General features: G+C 42.4%; 1 protein-coding gene across 1 annotated transcript in view; it reads right to left on the bottom strand.

Moving 5' to 3' along the window:
- The window catches only part of AMN (amnion associated transmembrane protein), a 106,184-nt gene extending 81,361 nt beyond the window's left edge, over nucleotides 1-24,823 (bottom strand). Inside the window, exons 1-3 of the mRNA XM_061613277.1 lie at nucleotides 24,781-24,823; nucleotides 15,929-16,047; nucleotides 15,782-15,826 (exon numbers count right to left, since the gene is read on the bottom strand). Of these exons, the coding sequence (XP_061469261.1) occupies nucleotides 15,782-15,826; nucleotides 15,929-16,047; nucleotides 24,781-24,823 (207 nt within the window). The remainder of the gene's footprint in view (nucleotides 1-15,781; nucleotides 15,827-15,928; nucleotides 16,048-24,780) is intronic.
- Between the last annotated feature and the right edge of the window lie 135 nt (nucleotides 24,824-24,958).

The raw sequence follows: 24,958 nt of genomic DNA, 5'->3' as shown, positions 1-24,958 counted from the left end.
ACAGTTTCAACGTGTCCCTTCCAGAATACTATCACCAGCCCCTCATAAGACCACATCCTCTGCCTCCGGCGGTTGGATTCTTGTCTGCCTGCTTCAGACCCTGATCACTGGCCTGATTAGCCATGCTGCTTACCTCAGAACTCGTTGAGCCTTGACAGAGAGTTGTGATGGGCTGAGGTACTTTGTTCAATAAAGTCAGTAGGAAACCTTAACATCTGTATAATAATGTGCAAAATGCCCTTTACATGCCCATCCTACACATTTCCTCTGAACCAGTTGGGCTTGCTGGGATTTACTTCTAGATAAGACAGCTGGTATAGCACAGTGGGGAGGAGAGCCTGGCTGGGAGTCCAGAGTCTGTGAGTTCAAATCCCTGCTCATGTCTCCTGGTTGTCAAGGGCCAGCTAAAGATCACCCCCACAGTGAGTGGCTCAAGGTTACATGCCCTGCCACCTGTGCAGCCGTGGGCAAGATGCACAGTCCCAAGAAGCCCAGTTGCCCCCCGCTGGCAGTTGCGGACAAAGAAGGGGCTGGCTTGTGCAGCTGTGGCAAGCTGAGCAGGCCCCAGCCAGCTGGGGAGGACTAGCCTCAGAGGGAGGCAATGGTAAACCCCCTCTGAATACTGCTTACCATGAAAACCCTATTCAAAGGGTCACCATAAGTCGGGATAGACTTGAAGGTAATACATTTCCATTTTCAAGCCCGCTTCTTTTAACTAAATACATGCATTGAGTGTGGCCACATCTGCACCTTACATTTAAAGCAGTATCATACCATTTTAAACATTCAGGGCTTCCCCCAAAGAATCCTGGGAACTGTTATTTATTATAAGAGTGCAAGAGTGACTATGAAGCCCATATTCCCCCCACAGAGCTACAATTCCCAAAGTGGTTTAACTATTAGTCCCTCTTCCCAGGGAAACCTGGAAGGCTGCATTTGGTCCACAGGCCTGAGCTTCCCCATGCCTTTGTGATGATGTGGGGAATTTTTGGCCCTCCAGATGTTGCTGAATTACAACTCCCATCATCCCTGGCCACTGGCCATTCTTTCATCAACATCTGGAGGGCCAAAGGTTCCCCACACTGGCCTTAGTGAATCTGGCAGAATAAGAGAGAGGCAGCTCACTGATCTCCAGCTAGGCATCCCAAAGCTTTCACAGACACTGCACCAAATTTAGCAATGAAGAGAAAAGATAAAGGGGCCTTTCTAAGATCTGTCTTTTGAGGGGGAAATGCAAATGAAGGTCTGAGCTGTGACCTCACCAAGGACAGATAATTTCTGTTCAATCCAGCCTAGTGCCTCTGCATGCATAATAAGCTGATATAACTGTAATAATACTTGATTCCCTGCTAGATAGTTATACAAAAGGAAAGCTCAGAATATACATTTGTTCTTGAGAACCGCCAAGCAGAGCTGAAGGCACAAATAAGAGTCATAAGTTTGAAGGCTGTATAATAAGTTACCTACAAGGTTTGATGAGTGAACAACTCCTTAATTTTTATATCTAGAGTTTGGGGCTCCAGAAATCAAATGGGGACATTTTCTAAGAGAGTTCAAAGTGATTTGTGAGAGTTTTTACTTTTCATTGTGTGCCCATACATGTGTCTTTTCCCCCACTGCCACTTCTGGTCAAACAGGTTGTATGCATTTCAAAGCCATACAATAACCTGCAAAACTTGTTTAATCAGAGGCAAAAGTAGGATGAGTGTATCCATCACAAGCATCAATCCCATTTTCAGACTGCCTTCAGCTCTCTAGAGGGGTGGGCAGAAGGTAGATCAGGAATGGATCTGCTGGTAGATATCTGGGTGATTTGAACAGCAAATATTTCTGACTCCCAATCATTTAAGAATGGCAGCAGCAAAAATGACTTCCTTCACCCTAAATTATACTGCTGAAATGAAGAAAGATGGGGGAGGGGCAGGAGTGGATTTGTGTGTGAAAGGACAGTGAGCTCCATTCAGTTCTGGTTCTCAGACACCTGGGCTCAGAATTCTTTAATGCCATTTGCATCTGTCTCCAGCTAGTGGATCACAGCCTTCTGGTAAAAGTAGGTCCCACAAGCCCAAAGTCTGCCCAGTGCTGTTCTAGAGAAACTAATGGCTGCCTCTAACTTTGCTTGGCAATATGCAGAGATGTCTGTAGTGATGAGCCTGCCCTATGGATGGGCAAAACTATCAGCAATGGCTTCTCTCATTTTCTCATTTTTCTAGACTTAAATCCAGATCTCTACATTTCCATGTCAGTTTGATTTAAAAAAAAAGTCCTCATGAAAATTTATTAGGATTTTTGGGTGAACATCTCCTAAAATATACACGTTTGTATGCAATTTTGTGTAATATACACATTTTGGCAAAGTAACCTACTCTAACATAATGCATTTTTCTATGTTATAGTCAAGAATACAGTAATACCTCAGTTAAGAAATCCTCCTTTTAACAAAGTCTTTTTGGGGTGTGCAGGGTGTGCAGGGGCACACACTCTGACATAGTCAGAATGTGGCTCCTTGTCTACTGGATAGCAGGCAGCTCTCTCACGCGTGGATAGAATGGTACTCCTTCCCAGGTGGCGCAGGCATCTCCACAGTAAACAGTGCTTTGGATGCTCTGGAAGCACTGCTTACTGCAGACACATCTGCTCGAGTGTAGGAGAGGATGACAGAGAGAGAGAGAGAGAGAGCGCAAACATGGGTGGTGGTAGCTGCCCCTTGACTGCTTGCTTGAGTGTATGGAGGGAACTGTGCTCAAAGCTTTAGACTGCTGTAGCAAGATGCTAGATGATAAAAGAAAAAAGTCAAGGCAGGCATCCCTGGATGCATTTTGGAAGAAGCCTTCAAGTGGCCTGTGTGCAAGGCTTACCTGACCTGACTGTTTCATTTCAGACATGCATATTGTTAGTTTTGAATAAAAAGTTTGCTGAAATATGTTGAACTGCTCTTCTTTTTTGTGATGTAGGAAATTATCCCTATTCTTTCCATGTTATTCCTACCTTTGATACCAAAGTTTCTGTTAAAAGAAGTAATGTCTAGGAATGTGTCTACTTCGTTAACTGAAGTATTGCAATATAATGCATTTGTATGCAGACTTCACCCTAGTATATGCATGTTTGTACACATTATTTGGCTGGAGAACTGCATGGCAAAACTGAGAGAAGCGCAAATTTGGAAGCTTGGCTATGTTTTGGGATGTGCGAATTGGGCAAGTTCGTCTTGAAATGCAGACTGAATCAATTTCTTCCCTATCCTTAGCCAGCCCTATCACTTTAATGCTAAAGTGTGTGGCTAAATCTTACTTTCATCTACTCCCCTGTGCCCATTTCAGAAATTAGATTCAGTTGTGGAACTATAGGTGCTTGGGAGCTGTGCAGGATTTAAGCTCTTAAAGAAAACCCTGCAGAAGAGGAAAGAATAACCAGGGCCGTTTAAATATTTAATGCCATGCCTCCTTGGTGAAAATGCAGAGGGTGAAACCAGCCAGCTGGGAAGCAAACTACAGCAGCCTGTTCTTGCCTCTCCGTTCCTATCAGATTTCCACTTGCAGCTGGTTTATGGGTGCCGTTAAAAGTGGAGCAAGATTAATGCTGGATAATGTGGTGTGGGTTTGGAAGAATGTGCATTGTGTGTGGACATGCTGAGATTTTTAAAAGGGATCCGGAGGAGCCTCAGCACTGCAAAGACTTCAAAATAGAGCTATGCTTCTTTTCACTCCCACCCTCCATCTTTACCCTTGAAAGATTCCCTGCTTGGGGATAAGGAGAGCCTCTGTTCTCCTCTCTCACTTGATGACAACTAAATACCCTGATGGAGGTTACCTCAATCTCTAGTTAGAGTGTCTTTGTATAATGTCAAGTATAAAAGGGAAAAGTCACCTAGCGCCCAGCACACACTCTTATAGGCTTTATCCAAGCCACTTTTAAAAAAAGACTTGGAATAGAAATGCCAACGTTTGATTTAAAAAAGATGTGATATCAAGAGCCGCTCCTAACCACACTGGGAACCGGGATCTCTGAATCAAAAGTCAGTTAAAACATAGCACCCCATAGCAGCAGTGGTGCATTTTGGTACTTTTAGACTTTGGATTTCATGGTCTTTGTGGGAAGGGGGCTCTTTGGAAGGCAATGTGATTAGCCCTGCTGCATTAGGGGCCCCTCCTGCTCATTCTGCGGAGTGGGGCCCTGGCCTTGGATGAAGGGCTCAATTCGTAGCATCCAGTGGTGGCTGGTCCCCATTGGGACTGGTGGGGCAGAAGGCAAGAAGCCCAACAGGAGGTGGAGTCAGGACCAAGGTCAGGGACAGCCCACTAATTTTAGTTTTGTCCCCATTCTTCTCTCTGCTGAGTTCAACAAGGGCACCACTGAGACGAAAGAAGCAGAGGAAGCTGACCAGCAGTGCTACTCCCCTAGACTGCTTGTAGGTAAGAAGGCAGGCAGATGGAGGCTGGATGACATTAGACTGAGGTTTAGAGTGCCCCATTTGCTCTAACAGATCAGCCCCCACTGCCAGAATCTCCAGGTAGGGCTGGAAACAGCCCTGCCTGTCTTGTGCCCCAAAGATCTGATGGCATCACTTGGCATGGCATCCCTGCTCCATCTTCATGAGATCCACTATTACAAATGGTGAATGCTGAGGCCAAGAAATAAGCACAAAAGCCAGTCAGTGACCCCAAAATAGACAATCTTGTACAGAAACAAAAAGCAACCCTTTATCATGATCCGCATTCCCTTTTCCTAAGCTGATAAAAACAACTGATTAAAGAAACCTTTAACCGAATGAGCTTTAGTCAATTCATTTATCTGTTATGATTGCATAACATAGCTATAATGCAAGGTCTGAGTGAGTGATATCAATGAGATTTAATGGGAAACCTATTAACATAACCATCATCCAAGTCTATGCTCCAACGGCAAACGCAGAAGAAGAGGAATTGGAGAGATTTTACGCAGACGTACAGGAAGAAATTGATCACACACCAAAACAAGATGTGCTGATAATCATGGGGGACTGGAATGCAAAAGTAGGGAACAGAGGAGAACTAGGAATTGCAGGGAAATGGGGCTAGGAGATAGAAATGAAGCAGGAGAAAGACTTATTCAATTCTGTGAAGTCATAATTTATTTCTTGAAAACACATTTTTTTGAGCAACCAAAAAGATGACTGTACACGTGAACATCACCAAATGGTCAATATAGGAATCAAATTATATATATATAATTGGTAGAAGTTCCATACTTTCTGCGAAAACAAGACCAGAAGCAGACTGTGCTACAGATCATGAACTGGTAATATCGAAAATCAGAGTAAAGCTAAAGAAGACCAACAAAGCAATCATAATGCCAAAATACAATTTAAATAACATCCCAGAAGAATATAAAGATCAAATAGGATCAAATAAGGAACAGATTTGAGGCTTTACACTTATTTGATAGAGAACCAGAAGAACTATGGAGTGAAGTCAGAGACATTATCAGGGAAGAATGCAAAAAGACAATACCTCTTGTTATAAATCAAGGCCTCAATGGATGAAGAAACTCTTAAAATGGTTCAAGATATAAGGAAAGCAAAAGCAAAAGGAGAAACACGGTCAGAACCCTAAATGCAACAATGCAGCGACCAATACGTAGGGACAAAGAGAACTTTTACAATAGTTATTGTATAGAAATAGAAGACAACAACAAAAAAGGTAAAACAAGAGCTCTATTCCAAAAGATTAGAGAAATTTAAACCCAGGGTAAAAAAGGTAAAGGTGTCCCTGCACTTATAGTGCGAGTTGTTTCCGACTCTTAGGGTGACGTCTTGCGATGTTTGCTAGGCAGACCGTATATAAGGGGTGGGATTGCCAGTTCCTTCCCTGGTCTTTCTTTCTTTACCCCCCAGCATATGCCGGGTACTCATTTTACTGACCACGGATGGATGGAAGGCTGAGTGGACCTCGACCCCTTTTACCGGAGATTCGACTTCCTCCTTCCGTTGGAATCGAACTCTGGCCGTGAGCAGAGCTTTGGCTGCGTTACCTCCACTTACCACTCTGGTGGAGCACACTGACTGACCAAGATAAAACAAAAGGAAGATGGAAGCAATACACTGAAGAACTCTATACAAGAGATGCAGGATGACAGATTCATATGATGAAGAACCAGAAATTTTAGAATGTGAGGTGAAAGCTGCTCTTAATATACTTGGAAGAAACAAATCACCAGGAACAGAAGGAATACCTATAGAGTTGCTACAAGCTACTGAGACTGAATCTGACCAAGTTTTGACTAACATTTGTCAAGAAATATGGAAAACAGTTGCTACAAGTTACTGAGACTTTTCTGTCCAATTCTGACAAAAAATTGTCAACAAATATGCAAAACTAAACAGTGGCCCACAGACTGGAAGTGTTCAATATACATCCCAATTCCAAAGAAAGGGGATCCCAGGGAATGCAGTAATTATCGTACTATTGCCTTAATATCCCATGCAAGTAAAGTAATGCTCAAGACAACAAAGGCTCTTACCATATATGGAGTGAGAAATGCCAGACGTCCAAGCTGGATTTAGAAAGGGAAGAGGCACCAGAGATCATATTGCAAACATACGTTGGATAATAGAATGGGCCAAGGGATTTCAGAAGAAAATCAACCTGTGCTTTATAGATTACAGCAAAGCCTTTGATTGTGTAGATCATGAAAAACTATGGAATGCTTTAAAAGAAATGGGGGTGCCACAGCATCTGATTGTCCTGATGCGCAACCTATACTCTGGACAAGAGGTTACTATAAGGACAGAATACAGAGAAACTGATTGGTTCCCCATTGGAAAGAGTGTGAGACAGGGGTGTATTTTATCACCCTATTTGTTTAATCTATATGCAGAACATATCATACAGAAAGTGGGATTGGACCATGATGAAGGAGGTGTGAAAATTGGAGGGAGAAATATCAATAATTTAAGATATGCAGACAATACCATACTACTAGCAGAAACCAGTAATGATTTGAAACGAACGCTGATGGAAGTTAAAGAGGAAAGCACAAAAGCAGGACTACAGCTGAATGTCAAAAAGACTAAAGTAATGACAACAGAAGATTTATGCAACTTTACAGTTGACAATGAGGACATTGAACTTGTCAAGGATTATCAATACCTTGGCACAGTCATTAACTGAAATGGAGACAATAGTCAAGAAATCAGAAGAAGGCTAGGACTGGGGAGGGCAGCTGTGAGAGATCTAGAAAAGGTCCTCAAATGCAAAGATGTATCACTGAACACTAAAGTCAAGATCATTCAGACCATGGTATTTCCAATCTCTATGTATGGATGTGAAAGTTGAACAGTGAAAAAAGCAGGTAAGAGAAAAATCAACTCATTTGAAATGTGGTGTTGGAGGAGAGCTTTGCGCATATCATGGACTGCGAAAAAGACAAATAATTGGGTGTTAGAACAAATTAAACCAGAACTATCACTAGAAGCTAAAATGATGAAACTGAGGTTATCATACTTTGGACACATAATGAGAAGACATGATTCATTAGAAAAGATAATAATGCTGGGAAAAACAGAAGGGAGTAGAAAAAGAGGAAGGCCAAACAAGAGATGGATTGATTCCATAAAGGAAGCCACAGACCTGAACTTACAAGATCTGAACAGGGTGGTTCATGACAGATGCTCTTGGAGGTCACTGATTGATAGGGTCGCCATAAGTCGTAGTCGACTTGGAGGCACATAACAACAAAACCTAATTTGCACTTACCGAAACAATGCCAAACCAAAATAAAGCTATCCTTCAAAATTCTTACTCCTCTGACTTTCATGATACAATTCTTCAACCCCCCGAAAGTGTACAAAAAGCATATATCAGGGGCAAGTGTGCCAGATGCATATATTGGTGAAAATTAATGTGCAAAAATGCATTAAATTAAGGGAAATTGTTTGAAAAATGCATATATTTTATTGTTAGACATTATTATTAAGTATGTGGAGATTGCTTAATTTTATTGTATATTTATAGAGATGTTTCCATTAGTTTATTGCTTATGACTGTGATTTGACTATATTTTGTTTTATTTTTGTAACTGTTAGAATGAATCATGTAATGTTTTGACATTGTAAGCTGCCTTGAGCATGGCTCAGCTGTGGAAAGGCAGCATACAAATAAATGATGATGATGATGATGATATATTAGCAGAAATACATACAAAAATGTGCATGCATTTTCATGAGGTCTTTTAAAAACAATATTTGCAAACTGATGCAGAAATGGGGTGAAGTGAAGTTAAGATCAGAAAAATGAGAAACAGAGAAACTGAGATTGACAGATTTGCTCATCCTTACACATAGGAGAAAATCTGTCAGTTTTGGTTTCTCCCTGTTTCTCATTTTTCCAGTCTTAAGTTCAGTTCTCTACACTTCCACATTAGTTTGTAATTTTAAAAAAACTCCTCATGAAAATTCATCTGCATTGTGGTGCAAATTTTTCCTAATACGTACATTTTTGTATATAATTTCTCCCAATAAACATAGTTTTGCAAAGCAATATTCCTTTATAGACTGCATTTTTGTATGTTATTTTCCCTATTACACGCATTTTAATGCATACTTTACCCTAGTATATGCATTTTTGTACACATTACTGGACTAGAGAACTACATTCAGAGAAATGCAAATTTTGAAAGATGACCGTGTTTCAGTTAGCATATTTTTTCCGGAAAATGCAAATTAGGTAGGTTCATCTTTAAATGTAAACTGAATCAAATTTCTCTTAAATCCCTAATGACACCACAGCTCAGAATGACAATTTGTACTTAAGTTCATCTAAGCATAGATATGAACCGGGGTCTTCCCCCCAAACCCTGCCTTTGAATTGTTTCCAGCTGATTCTGAATCAGAATTTCTGGTTCTGTCTGTATGACCAAAATCCCCCAGGGGGAACTGTGATAACCCAGGGGGAACTGTGATAACCAAGACTCTCTAAGCAGTTCCTCTCTCTGGAACCTAATGATACCTATAAGAACTTGGAAGGGCCAGTGGGTTTTACAGCTGTTAGAAATGATTAATATTTTCACTTCTGGTTTTGTTTAATCTCTGCCCCTGATTACTCCCAGCAGTACTTCACAGGGAGGGGTCTGCAACGGAGCCTCAGAGAATGACCAGTGCTTGTCAGGAGGAACATGCAGAATAAGATGTTTCTTAAGGTGCCCACAAACCCCAAGCTGTTGAGAAATTTAAAGGTTAAAACTGGCAGTTTGGATTGAGTCCAGAAACAAACCAGCAACTGACACAGATCATACAAAGCTGGCATGATATAATCAAAATGTCTAGTTCATTTCAGTACCTAGGCCACAGCATTGTGCTCTAGCTGCAGTTTCCAAACATTTTTCAAGGACACCCCCTCGTATTAGGTGTTACAGGAGTCTAATCTGGAAGCCACTAGGACACAAATGACTGTGGCAAGGAAGGGTCATTGTTGGTGAACCAACAGAAGCTGACAAAAGGCACTGCTCCCTACCAATACCACCTGGGTGGCATCTAGCTGCTCCCTACCAATACCACCTGTGTGGCATCTAGCAGGTACGTGGGGGCCAGGGGCCCTCCCAACTATGAACTTGATCTCTCAGGGTGAGTGAAACCCCATTAAACCCCATCATCTCCTTCAGGACCTCTGTGTTCTTTCTGCAACAAATAGTTATGGCATCATTGATACGATCAGGAAGCTTTAATAGTAAATGGGCCCAGCAACAAAATGTTGCAGTGTGGAATACTTCTATTTAATCTTCTAGTCAGTCACCCACACCCTCCTCCAGGATACTCCATTCCATTTCCCTTCCCACCTGATTTTCCGTGCCTTCTTCCCAACAGTCAGTCAGCTTTCTGTGGCCACTGAGTATGCTCAGTCATCACTGGGATGATTTTGGGATTCCTCCTCTTTTGGGTTTTTTTCCTTAACATTTTTTGCACTTCTGCAAACTCAAGCTTGGGTGTACATGGAGTGGATAGTGCCATTCTGGCTACATTAGGATTAGCACTTACCTCTGAACTTTGGAAACAGAGGGAATTACATAATAATACAGATATAGGAAGGCATCATTTTCTGTTCTGACCTGTATTCATCATGTGCAGCACTGTTTCCATTCTGCTGCAGTTCGGCTTCCATTAAAAACTTTGTTATTTGTCTCACTGACCACTATGGCAAAATTACATAACATGTGTAATTTATATAATTCATTATGTAAATTATGTTGTCATAACATTATTCCACCCCATTCATTTCAGGGCAAAGGAAATGCAATGCAAATAGGAGAGGAACATAATCAATTACATATCATTTGTGGACTGAAAACAGCAAAACAGCAAATACCAGGCATTTTCACAGGACTGATTTATGTTCTAGAATGGGACCAAATAAGCAAACATTAGCAATGTCCACTCCTGTTTCCATTTTCATTGAAATTCTCCAACATGAACATCCCTATATAACAACGAAGGAACAGGCTTGTATTGGCATCATAACCAAATACTTTGCTATTCTTTTTGAATGGGAAGTGCCTTGCCCAAAATAACTACAAACATTAAGCCACAAATCTTTTGTAATAATAGGAGCTATTTAGCGTTAAAATTCTAGTGAGGCCCACATTTCCAAACATTCTACCTGTACATCTCCTTTCTGCTAAAATTCCACATTTAAAAAAAATATGCATAGGGAGATTCAAAATTCCTCATGTGGATGTTTATAGACCAGTTAAACACAGCATGTTGTCTTGTTAAAACATCCAAGTAATTAGCAGTTTAAGCAGCTTGAATAAATTATGGCGGCTATTTGAACAGATGTACTTGCACATGTGCATTCATACAAAAAAACCAGCAATACCTCAGCAATGTAAGATAAAGGAAGGAGACAAAACAAGACACCCCCTCTCCAAACTATACTAGATATGAACCAACTGACCCTCTTCACCCAACCCATTTTCCTGTACTATTTTAGCTCAATTCCTTCTGCTGCCTGTCAGTGGACATTAGGAAAAGGCAGGAAGGAGAGGCAGCATGGCCTAGTGGTTAGATTATTTGCTGGACTACAGCAGCCTTTCCCAAACAGTGTGCCTCCAGATGTTGTTGCACCACAACTCCCATCAGCCTCAGCCAGCATTGCCAATGGTCAGGAAGATGGGAGTTGTAGTCCAACAACATCTGGAGGCACACTGGTTGGGAAAGGCTGGACTAGAGAGACCTGAGTTCAAATCCCCATTCAGCAATTAAGCTTACTAAGTAATCTTGGGCCAGTCACTCAGTGTACCTTACTAATCTACCTTATAGCATTGTTGTGAAAACAAAGTGGGGATGGAGAGAGTCATGTTCAGTGCCCTGAATTCTTTGGAGGAAAGTTGGTATATGCACATGTAATAAGCAAGGAAATAGGTGGATTAGATGTGACCCAGACTTCTAGAAAGGGTAGAACTGAGATTAGGCACCCTGCCTCCCCAGAAATAGAAATCCTGTCAATCTTATGCAAGGCTCTGCTGGAAGATGCGAAGAAGTCTGTTGCGGGTAGATTCATGGTAGACAATAGGAAGCAGTTCTTCATATTGCACATAATTAATTCATAGAACGTCAAGATAGTGTAGGGTGAAAACATTCTTGGACAACTTGCCAAGGGATATTAACCATGGCAAGACACATGAAGACATGGAGGGTAGAATGAACGCACCTGGCAGGGGAAGCAGGCCCCGATTCTGAGTCTATGCAACGTTCATGGAAGGTCTGCACAGAGATCCCCAGTCAGATGAAAAGAGAGAAGTATGAAGGTAAAGTTGTATGTGTGCAATGTGCTATATCAACCTCTCAGAGCACTAAGATAATCAGAGGAGCCCCTTCTCTATGTTCCATCTGTAGGAGAAGGACATCACATGTGCAAAAAAAGAGAGGCCCTTCTCTGTGGGGTGGTTCCGTGATGCTGGAATGCCCTCCCGAGAGAGGTGCACCTGGTGTTGACACTGTATTCTTTTGGGTACCAAGTTAAAGCCTTTTTTATTTTTCCAGGCATTTTAGATTATAGTATTTTTAGCTAGTTGGATGGTTTTATTCCTTTCCATGTCATTGTATAGTTCAGGAGTAGGGAACCTTTTTTCAGTCCAAGGGCCACGTTGCCTTGTAGTCAACCTTCTGGGGGCCGAATGCCAGTGATGGGTGGGGCTAGAGGGAAAAGTGGGTGGAACAATAGATGAAACTCTTACCTTTGTGCAGAAAGCTACAGTACATTCTAGCCATGCAAAAGTCAGAGGTTTCTGCGCATGCTTCTCTCCATCTGGGCAATTTTCACAGGGCACATTCCAGTCAGACAAAAAGCACTCAAGTAAGGCACAGAGAAGGACTGGTATGGGGAGAGGAGGACATTGCTTAGGAAGAGCCTTGCGGGCCACATAGAGATACCATATGTGGCCCCAGGCCTGAAGTTCCTAACCCCTGCTTTGGTTGGTTTAAAATGTGTACATCCCACTTGCCCAGAAGGGCTCCCAAGGTAGCTCACAAAACACATTCAAAAACAACAAAACCACAAATTAAAAACCCATTAATACACGCAGCAAGAGAGACAACTATTAAAGGTGTGGGAGCCTTGTCCTCTTTTTCATTTGGCCACCTTAGTCAAAAGGCCTATCGAGGGAGGACCAATTGGCTGTGGTGGCGGGTGCCCATTGGGGGCTGGTGAGGAGGAAGGCAGGGAGCCCCGCAGTAGCTAGAACCAGAGCCAACCGATTCCAGTTTTGTCCCCATCCTCCTCCCTGCTGTGTTCTGCAAAGGCAACACTAGGACTAAGGAGGAAGAGGAAGCTGACTGGCAATGTTCCTCCCTGGCCTGGTTATAAGTCAGAAGGCAGGCAGGTGGGGGCTGACTTAGGGCAGAACGAGGTTGGTGGGGCAATGCCTCATTTGCCCTAATGGACCAGCCTCCACTTCCAATTGGGTCTCCCAGCCTGGGTGCTGCAGTTGAGTAGGCCCTGTCATACGTCCCCACCAACTGTCCTTGTAGTGGCAGTAGGGTCTAGAGTTGGGCTAATGATTGGGCAGAATCATGTTCAAAAAAGGCAGCCCTTTCAACTCGGTCTTATGCAGCTGCAGAACAGGTTGGAACACTGCTGTATAGTGGTTGGTAAGTCAGTGGCTGAGAAAATCAAATCACCGTGGCAACCTCAGTTGCAGTTTCCCCGGATGAATGAAGAAGAAAGTGGTGGGCGGGGAATTAAAAGGCAAGTATTTTGACACAATCATTGTTTACCGCAGCAACAAACGGCTATTTACTGCAAAAATGTTTTGCTTCATCCTTGTGTGCTTGCTAAACTATTAAATGCTCTAGGAATGCCCTAGCGTGATCATTAAAAATGATGCTGTTGGATGGAAAGGGTCATCTTGGAGCATAACCCCATTCTTGTGAGACACTCTCTGCTCAGGCACTTGGGTGAAGTAAAAATACATTAACAAGAAAACACAAAAGAGGAGAGGAAAAACCCATTCAGTCACGAATCCTGGTTCTTTCACAAATATAGAATTATTCCCTGTAGAACATGTCTGAGAGCTCTGCTCAGTCAGTTACATCTATGATTGGATGCTTTGGGCTCCTAAAGAGATAGTAGAGACTGGAAACATAGAGAAGGTAGGCAAGAGAGGGTGATAGTGTTGTGGTTGATGGCACCATTCCTTTCTTAGGGGTCTGCTAATGTTCATGAATAGGAGCTAATGGTTAGGTGATGGTCTCCTGGTAGCTGAGAGTCTCTCTTGTGTTTTGAATAGGGATGGGTGAGAATTTCAATTCAGTTCGCATTTCAAGCAGAATGTATCCAGTTTGCAATTTCCGGAACAATATGAGAACCGAAACACAGCCATCTTTCAAAATGTGAATTTATTAGAATTTTGGGATGCAGTTCGCCAGCTAAACAACATTTACAAAAATGCATATATTGGGGGAAAGTGTTCATAAAAATGAATACATGAGTGAAAGTAACATGCAAAAAGGAGTGAAATGATGAGAAATGGCTTGCAAAAATGTGTTTATTTGGAGAAATTCTCACTAAAATGGTGGAGAATTTTCATGAGGATTTTTTTTAAAAAAATTGCAGATTCCTGTAGTAATGTAGAGAACTGAATTTAACATTGGAAAAATGAGAAACTGAGAGAACTGAAACAGACAGACCTTCCCTAGTTTTGAATGAGATATCGATCAGAGCTTGGAAAGGATGACACTCTCACTCTCCACTTGAGGTCTGAGTGTCTGATAAATAGTAGGCAGTTTAGAAGAGGTAACGGGAAAGAAAGAGAGAAAAGGGACATAGGAAGCTGCCTTATAAAAGTCAGGCCATTGGTCCATCTAGCTCAGTTTATCTACACTGACTGGCAGCGGCTCTCCAGGATTTCAGATAGGAGTGATTGGGAGTAAACCCAGAACTTTCTGCCTTCAAATCAGATGCTCTGTCACTGAGCGGCAGCCATTTATTCCAAGAAAGGAAGAAAATCTATGAGTTGGCTGAAAGCAGGGACCTCCAGGGATCTGATGTGGAACAGTAGATCTGCTGGTTTCCAGGAGTGCCCCTTTGCCTCTGCTTGTGCCCTGCTTCTATATTTATAAGTAAAACAAATATTACAAGGATACCTTATGTCTCCAGGCTCTTGCTCTCTCTTTCATCTGAAAGAAGCTAACCCAGTACTGTTGCTTCAAGATCTTCTTGCCAGTGCTCCTCAGGAAAGTGAGGATCCCGTAAAACAGAGGTGGAGACTCTGAGGCCCATGGGCCAAATGTGGCCCTCCAAAATCCTCTCTCTCTGGCCCTCAGGACTCTCGCTAGGCCATGCCTCCTCTCCTGGGCACAACCCTCTCCTCTGGCCACACATACCACCACTGGCTCTGGTCTGCATCTTCTTTGAGGGCTTTTGCCTGGCTGGAATGTGGCCTTGAACTATGATCATCCCCTTGCTTGTCCAGGACTTCTCATAGGCATCTGGTTGGCCGTTGTGAGAACAAGATGCCAGACCAGATGGGCCTTTGGTCTGATCCGGCAGGGTTCTTCTTATGTTCTTATGGATGGAGAATGGAGGGGGGGGTGTATGTGTGTGTGTGTGTAAAAACATCTCAATTTTGCGTGGCTGGAATGTCAACTACTGTACAAAAGTAAGAATCCATCATTGCCCTGACAGACATGTGGCCTTTGGAAAGGAATGTGGCCCTCAGACTGAAAATGTATGTTCCCATTCCTGCTGTGCTGCTTTGGATAGTGTACAATCATACTTATTCAAACAATCCATAAGATGTTCAATATTTTGGTTTAAATATCTTTGTAGATGGCTCATCAGGATTAAAATATGGTGTGGTGACTTAGAGTGTAAGCTGTGGGAGCAAATTAACATGGGAAGCAGACCCTAGTCTGAGTGTAGAAAAGTTCAAAGCCACTGATGTAGATTTGAGGCCACTTTCTTGCTACATTTACAAAATGTGAAATTCCTGTGTGTGTACATATATAAATCACTGCCAGACTAGAAATAAGTTTCTTCGACTGCAGCTTGTGAGCTACCTTTTAAAATATCTTCCTTAGAAGAACAGACATCAATATTATCCAACCGATGGCTGTAAAGTTGGTGGGTTGTTGTTGCTGTTTTAATAATGCCAACACAGCACAATTTTCAGCATGTACAACAAAATTAGGAACTACAGAAAATGGATCTCTAGTCCTACTGCAACACAGCAAACAAGTCAGTTCATCTAACATTTTACCATGTTTCTTATTGTGTTTGATTCTACAAGTCACGATCACAGGTATGCTTACCATGTCTGTCAAAGAGTAGGATGACTGGACAAAGACCGACACAACCTGTAAGAAACAAAGGCAGTTAAGCACTTGATTCCACAAGTTGCCAGAAAAACTGACCACAGCAACATTTTTGTATGTGCATGTTTTTAAAAAATCAGACACCTCACTGCTCCGAAAAAGGATGACATCATTGGCGCATGGGACTCGGCCTTGATCCCAGTTGGAGGCATTTTCAAAATTGGTGTTTGGAATCCATTGTTTGTACACTGCACACAACACCCCTGAGCAAGACAGAGAAAAAGGGAATGTCATATCAATATGCTTTGATTTGGATTGTTACATCTGGGTGCCCCATTAATAACTCCTGTAAGCAAGCACTGTGGAAGCGGCTTCTTGATTAGACAGACAAGTTGCTTGTTTGTCCAGTTCCTTTGTTCTACACTAACGTATAGAGAGACAGCAGAGGCCAATGTACGCTTTAATTTGCTGCAGCATCCAAAGAGGAAATCATGGAGGAGAAATGCAACAAGCCATTATCTGCAGAAACAGGACATGCATGGCAACTGCACGCCTTGTTTCCCCAGTTCCCTTCCACATCTGAAGCTATCCCCAGTCTCCTAAGAAGATGCAGCAAATGAATTGTGCATGAATTCCTGCCTTGGATGGCATCCAAGAACGTACTTTGTACTCATTATGATCAAGGATTGCCAGTCATCATTATTTTAAAAAAGACATTCCTCATGTTGCAGAAATCCTGGGCAGGATGTGCCCCTGGCCTTCTGGGAGGACTATTTTGTTCTGGAGGCAAGAAGAGAGACAAAGGTTAAGTGAGAAAGCATCCTGAGTCCTGTTGCTTAGATTTCAACCAAAGAAAGGTGCTTATCGTGATCACTGTCAGAAGGACCATTGGTGCAGCATCTTCAGGGTGGATTTTGCTATCCCTGGACAATTATACAGGTAACATTCAGCAAATTCTGGCAAGATAGGCACATAGGAACCTGTGTTATACACAGGGAGCTCTGTCAGACCCATTGGTGCATCTAGTTCAATACTGTCTACACTAACATAGTTTTAGGCAAAGGCATCTCCCATCCCTACCTGCAGATGTCGGGGCTTTGGACCTCACATTCTGATTTTCGATCATATTCTTAAGATGCACTTTGATCGGTTTCCCTTGTTTCAGCAACAACACTGAGTACTCCTGATTGGAGCACCACTAGCTTTACTCTAAACTCCTGCTTTTTCAGGGAGAGCTTTTTGGCTAGGAGATCTAAGTCATCTCAATGTTTTTTTCTAGTGGAAGGAGGAGGATGTTATTTGACTTCACGCTTGCATCGATGAATAATGCTAGGGGCCAGTGGGGTGAACTTTGCAAGCTGTGCTGTTTTTTGTTTGTCTTTGTGGGAGATACTCAAATAATTTATTTCTTGGCTTAAGGAGGCTCATTATGATCCCTGCTTTGATGGAACTTCCACCCACAGCTCCTAGTCTGCCGCTTCTAGCCCCTTCTAGCCCTGCCTAGCCAACTCCCATCAAACACTGCCATAAAAAGGGCAAATAAACCAAGGCAATCTAATTCATATACTGAATATCAGCAACCTCTTATTGTAGAGGGAAAGATGGGACTTAATTGCAAGATGGTGCCACTCCTGCCTATTTGAAGCTGACTGACAGTGGCCATAGGGACAGAAGAATCTGTCGGTTTCAGTTCTCTCAGTTTCGCATTTTTCCACGCTTAAATTCAGTTCTCCACATTTCTGCAGCAATTTGTTATTTTTAAAAAAAAGATCCTTATGAAAATTCTTAAGCATTTTAGTGTGATTTTCTCCAAAAGCACACATTTTTGTAGGTGGTTTTTCCTAATGTACACATTTTTTGAAGCAATTTATTCTACTGTAGTGCATTTTGTAGGTTATTTTCACCAATATATTCATTTTTATGCACACTTTCCCCTAATATACACATTTTTGTAAACATTATTTGGTTGGAGAATTGCATCACAAAATTTGCACAAGAGCGAATTTCAAAGGATGGCTGTGCAAATTTTATAAATTCAGCTTTAAATGCTAACTGATGAATTTATCCCCCATCCCTCCAGTGGACTGGAGTTGAATCTTACATCAACATGGGCCATTATTTCTCCTGAGGACAGCACACAGAACTTGGTCTTCCAACTCCTTGCCATTGCTTCCCACCCCTCCACCCCCAGTATCCATTTTTGAGGCAAGTGCCTCTCTCTGCCTAATGATAGGGCCAGCCCTGGTCCAAAATGTTGTGGTATGAATGAGGGAGAAAGAATCCCCCCCCAATGTCTTATATTTTATTGTTGTAACCACCTTGATATTTTATGATATAGTAGTATAGAAATACTTCTATGTATATATAAATGAATGAATAAATAAAATGCTGTGGTGGCTCCCACCCGCAAGCTCCCACGTTCCTGGAGGAGGGGAAAGGAGAAGAAGCAAGAGCAACAACTCAGGCGGGTATACAATATAAAGCCAGTCTCTAAAAAACACAGTGAGAAGGAATGGAGTCTGTAACTGATCACGATCTTCCAGACCAGTCTCTAGCTTTAGAAGTCTTGGGATGCAAGAGTTGGCCTCAAGCTCTGTGGCCCACCTTGATGGTACTATGAAATCAATGCTTCCATTTGGGATGGGAAGGAATCTGCTGCTCTCTGCTCTGTGTTAGATCACCTTAGCACAGTAATTCCCAAACAGTGTGCCACAGGTGAGTTGCTTGTGTGCCTCCCAGCAACAAGTTAAATAAATAGTGAACAGTGCCAGCCAGCCCGCCCACAATACCTAACCTCAGAATAGACTACTTGTTAGATCTTTGTCTGCTCATTGGTCTGGACTTGACTCCTTCTGGTCACCATGATCAGATCAGTTGCTAAAGTTGCAAAGTGCCCAGGGCACTGAGCTAATAACTGAGTGAGTGAATAGGTGGTATATAAATGATGATGATGATGGATTGTATCTAAGTCATAGCAGACCTCCTGAAATTAATGGGCAGGTTAGTCAAGTCCATTGATTTTAATTAGTTTACTCTGAATATGACTTAGTTGGTTACAAGTAGGGATGAGGGAGAAATTTATTTGGGTTTATATTTAAAGGCAGACTACCAAATCCCATTTTCTGCAACAACATGCGAACGAACCAAAACACAGCCATTCATGGCTATCTGAAATTCAGACTTCTCCAGGTTCTTCAATGCAGCCCTCCAGCCAAGCTATGTGCACAAGAAAGCATATACTACGGTAAAGCATATGCTAAGGTAAAAATGCATATGTTAATGAAAATAACACACAAAAATACATTATATTAGGGGAAAGTGCTTTGCAAAAATGTGTATATTAGGCAGATTAGGAGAAACTTTCACTGAGATGCTGCTGAATTTTCACAAGGACCTTTAAAAAAATCACAAACTGATGTGGGCACGTGAAGAACTGAACAGGATTGGAAAGATGAGAAACTGCCACCCTGGGCTCCTACTAGGAGGCAGGGCAGGATATGAATCAAATAAATAAATTGAGAAAAAGCAGAAGAAAGATTCACCCATCCCAGTAATACTACTACTAATACTTGTGCATTGAGGTATTCTCCTCTTAGATCCAGATGTAATGTTAAATGCACGTTTGAATTTAGCATGTGCAGGTTTCTTCTTCTAAATAACAGCCTCCAAGGGGATTCCCCTGCCAACATCTGTTATTTTGGAGGGGGAAACCGGACTCATTAACCACAGTCATGCATTTAATGTCACATCTAGTTTTGCCCTTACTTTCGCAGACTCGAAAAGCAAACTTTTTTGATCTGTAAGGCTGAAGGGTGAATTCCTCTTAAGTCAGAAGAGGGGGAAAGTGTCCCCTAGGGCCAAACCACATGTGATGCAGTACAGCTATGACTGGATCTCCTGATGGGTTGCTTTTTAAAAAAATACAGCAGCCGCTAGAGTTTCATTTTGGTTAAAGTAGTGGTACTGGAGGAGAGACTCTCTTCTTCTTGCCCGCCATTTTCCTGATCTAAATCAAGAATCCTCAGCCTTTGACTCAGACCACAGACCTACCTTTAATGCAAACATGCATTTTGGGACCCACAGTTGAATTTTCTACCATACATTTCTACGGTGGTAATGTTGGTACAGTGACCCACTGTAGGTCAGACTGTGACCCAAAAGTGGGTCCCGACCCACCAGTTGAAGACCAGGGATCTAAATCACCCCCCGAAGCTTCTGTCAGCTAACTAGGGTTGCCAGGTTCCTGGCCTGAGACTGATCCTGAGTCTTTAGGAGAAGAGAAAGGAGGCCAGGCCTGGCAACCAAGAGGTCTTCCGTATCTTTAAAAGTTGTGCAGGGGGAAGGGAGAATTCCACCTTGTGGTTTTTCTCATCACAGGGTTGCAAGAACACCTGCACTTGACTGACTTTCTCTTCTCCTAAAGACTCAGGATCAGTCTCAGGCCAGGAACCTGGCAACCCTATGCTACACAGAGTGGAGGGGAAAGATGGGCTATTTGTGTTTGTCTATATTTTTCCAGGTGCAGAGCTAATATGGGTGGTCATTTTCACCAAGAAAACACCCTTGCTCCCTTGGACTGCTGTTCCAATCAAAATGGGGCTCCCCTTGGCTACTTTAAGGTAACATCAACAAAACGTCACAGAACTACCCATAGGAACCACTCACCAGGCATTCCTCCAACATTAATATCTTTTGACACATCCATCCCAGCAGCTATGTTTGCCATTAGTGTGAAGGGGGGGGCTGTGCACATAAAGATGCCTAATCAGGCTTCCCATTCACATGTAGTAGCTCTACCTCCATTTATCTGTACACACTTAGGCAGTGTCGGCTGATGGCTCCATGTTATTGGAGTGGTGGAATTCTATCCAGGTTTTAGTCAGAACTTTCAAGAAGGTGTCCAGGTTCCTGAAACCTATTAGGTTCAGCAGCTTGGACCACTCCTTGAAAGTTCAGACTAAAACCCAGAGTGGATTCCACTGCCCCAGAGACATGGCGCCACCAGCCACCACAGCACTTAGGCCACCTTTCACACAAGTGCCAAATGCACAGCTACCAGAAGGCATCTCCAGGAGGCACACTGGCATCTGGGGACATGACTGGAAGGGGCAATCCCTCACTCTCCTCATACATGTACCAAACATGTGTGTCTGAACAGCTCTGATCAGGAGATCCTGTCATGGTTGTCCTGCTTCTTGTCCTGTCTGGGCCCTTAGCTACCGCAAGTCTTGGGGAAGTTGCTCTATCAGTTCCTCTGTCAAGGCTAAATTCTACTGAATATGCTTAGGCCAGGTTGGGGGGCTTTTTGGGGGGGGAAACAGGGGGACATTTTAAGAAAGGGAGAAAATGTTGCCTGTCCATCTCTAGATATTCTTCTCAGCCACTCACAAGTTGTCGGCCATGTCGGGTGGTTGCTTAGCAACCATCAATTATTTTCACTTCCCATTCTCCGTTCTTCAGAACTAGCAAAGAAACCAGCTTAGGAGGGGGGCAAGCAGTTATATGAGGGGAACCGATACATGGGGGGGAGTACAAATAGAAACTGTTTCTCACATCCCTTATATCCCTGCTTTTCTCCAGAAATTGCCAATGATCCACTGGGCAGCTCTAACCTAAAAACAGAAGCAGTTTCTTCCAGCAATCCTTCCCTCAGCCCAACCTTGTTCTGCACCTAAAATGAGCAAATGATTTTCAAGCCCTCTTGATGCTGGCAAGCTGAGAACCCCTGAGAGCCTGAGCTCATTTGCTTTGTTGAGTGTACATTAGTTGGCAACCATTGTGAGTAACCAAGTCACATGAAAGTTACGAGGAGGCTCTGAATAAGGGGTCAGCAGCACGACTCATGATAAAAAAGCCTTTTCCCAGAGTTATGATGCCCTGTGGGCCAACCATGGTGGAGGTTTAATGACTTGTATGCTTAGCTCCTGGGCTGCAGAAAGGTTCTGTGTATCCCATAAAAAGATGTGACACCAGAGTGCAAATTCTATAAAAACTTAAAACAATTCTTAGCCATTTTTAAATTCCCCACCTGTACGAGACCCTTTTTTTTGGCTGAATTTCAAGTAAATGATTAAGACTTCCCTGTTCCAGCAAGCATTTTAATGTAGAGTTCAGTTTTATGATATTGTTTTATTTTCTGTATGGTTTATTTTTATGGTAATGACTGAGTGATATAAAAATGTCTAGATAGATAGATAGATAGATAGATAGATAGATAGATAGATAGATAGATAGATAGATAGATAGATAGATAGATAGATAGATAGATAGATAGATAGATAGATAGATAGATAGATAGATAGATAGATAGATAGATCTCCCAAAAATAAGAGAACAGAGCACATTCTGAACAATGGCATACCATACTCTCAGAGCCTTTGAGTGGTAAAAAAAACAATGAAGGAACAGTAGATATTCATTTGATGAGCACTGACTATTCTGCAGAATAGTCTTCAATGGGCATGAGGAGTGTCTCAGTTTGCACAAGATAAAGCAATGGGAGTATATATATGGGAGCAGGGCCGGCGCCAGGCATGCACCCCATGCAGCCAGGCATGCACCCCAGGCACATGGCTCCTGCCTGTTCCACCTACCTCTCTCCTGTCTGCTGCTGTGCGCGCTGCATGTACAGGGCTGCCATCAACCAAGATAGTGGCGGAGGCTTCTCTAAGGGACTGATACCCCTGTCGCCATCTTGGTTGATGGCACGCATGTGTGGTACACTATGCGCACGTGAGCTCACATGCCTGCCATCAACCACGATGGCAGTAAGTGCATCAGCCCCTTAAAGAAGCCTCTGCCACCAACTTGGTTGATGGCAGCCCTGCACACAGTGTGTGCAGCAGCAGCAGACAGAAGAGAGGTACGTGTAGTGAGCGAACGGGTGGGCAGCTTGGAAGTTCCCTCCCTGCAATCCGTGGCAGGGACCTTGCTGCGGATCGTGGAAGGGGAGCACTGCTCCCCCACCCTAATGATGAGCCCTTCAGGGGCCCCTGTGGGCCACGGGGGTCTCGGCCAGGGCCCAACTTGGTTGCCCTTTGGCGCCGGCCCTGTATGGGAGCATATAGAATATATATGAAATATATTCTAGCAAATTTCTAGGTGTTTTTAATTTACCATGCCCATCCTTCCTTAAGTGGAGTGGATTAAGCATAGCAGGCTGAGCATATGCATTTTGGGCAGGCCAAGTTTGTTTTTTCCCAACAGCTAGATTCATTGCTTAGTAGCAACATATTGTAATCAGTCTGATTTTAGATGAAACTGCAGTTTCAGATTCAACTGTTAATGCACTCAGAATAGAAATAGAACATAACCTCCAGTTTGAAACACAAAAGGCTGTCTTCACCATCACATAACATTGACCAATAAAAAAGCTTTGAAATTAATAAAAATAAATTTGACACAGATTTCTAAGATTAATGAGATAAATATATATTTTTAGGTTAGATGCTCTGTGAAAACAGTAGTAACACAGGAAAGAAGCAAAGTAAGAACACCAACAAACATACAAAAAATGTAATTCTCCATCTTTGCAGGAGATGCAGTCCTGATTGCAGGTGTTGCCACCACTCAGCACATGCTCAGAGGTACGTTACCAAATTCTTCCAAGCTACACAGGAAGTAGATTGGACTGTGAAAGACCAACCAAATTGTGTTTGCATTTGCGGGAGCCCTACGACTTCATACCACCAATGAAATTAAAATTGGGCACATATACTTAAATAGCCTACTGAAAAGAGGCTTGATGTGAGTGATCTAGTCACTTATTTTTAATTTTCTTTTTCTTTTCTTTTTTAAGTAACTTTCAAACCAAGTACAAATTCACAAAATGTCACTAACATGAAAGTGGAAGCTGATGTAGTATAGTAGAGTTCCAAGCATGAGCTATGAGCCAGGATGTTTTTACTTCAAAACTCCAATCACTTCAGAACTCACACAGATCCACACCATACATCTAATATACATTTAAATCACATTACTTCTACCAACGAATCCTGGGAACTGTGGTTTCCATCTCAGAGCTGCAAATTCCCAGCAACCCTAACAAACGACAGTTCCCATGATTCTTTGGGGGAAGTCATGTGATTTAAATGTGTGTTGGATGTGCTTTAAATGCTTTAAATGTGTGGTGTGGATATGCCAAGATAGATTTGGGCAAGCCACCCTTCTTTTAGTCCTCCATCTTTAATATGGGGATAATAATATTGACCTACCTTGGAAGGCTGTTGTAAAGCCCAATAAGATAAGATGAAGCATTTTGAATATTTGAAATGCACTATATAGGTGCTAAATATTATCATTACTGAAGCAGAAGAAACATTCAGTTTATTTAATTGTATATTATTCTTTCTTGTCATGTAATTACCATGTTATTTTATATAACATATAATGCTGCGAATTACAATATAATATTGCCAAGTTCTCAATTGGGGCAAATTGATTTTAACACAGCAAGGTCTGCATTTGCCAGCAACCTGCTTTTAACCTATTTTGAAGTTTACTTTTTACATTATTATTATTATTTACTACTACCAGTACTACTATTGCTTTGGCACCGACAGCTGAGGTCCAGTTTTAATTCCCGTTTTACACTCCTATAAATAGTCCAGCTTCTCCTTTAATCAGTTCCTGCAATAAGGAATCAAGGTCTTTGAATGTTAAATATGTATGCATATTCAACAGAAGTCATCTCACACAGTGCATGGCATAGGCTTTACATTGGGCTGGGGTGGAGGAAGAGTTCAGGAAAGCAAGGAGAGAAAGCAAAGCAAAGAACGGAAAATATCCAAGCTGAAGATCACCTGATATGTAGATGACTCTACTATCTCTTTCTCCATCTGGAAATGAGTTTTTCTGCATGAATTTTAAATATCTCACAAACAACAAAACCCATGGTTCCCTTTGCACATTAGTGCAATGGGGCAGGGCAGGGCAGGGGATAATTTTGTCCTCATTCTCTCCAGCCTTAGATACATCTATCATCATTTGTTACTTACCAAGGAGATACAAGAAAATGCAGAAAAAAAGCAGAGTCTTCATTTCATAGCCGGTGCTTGCACTTTGTCTCCTCTTCGCTTCCTAATGAACTTTGGACCACCCCAGTATCATGTGACACTTGGGAACTTGAAGGCGATTTTGCATGATGAAAGAGTCTCAGTATCAGGCAGCTAGGAA

Source organism: Rhineura floridana, chromosome 2 (assembly GCF_030035675.1).
Source record: "Rhineura floridana isolate rRhiFlo1 chromosome 2, rRhiFlo1.hap2, whole genome shotgun sequence".
NCBI lineage: Eukaryota > Metazoa > Chordata > Lepidosauria > Squamata > Rhineuridae > Rhineura > Rhineura floridana.
Note: the sequence above shows the minus strand (reverse complement) of the source record. Positions and strands in the feature narration are given on the sequence as shown.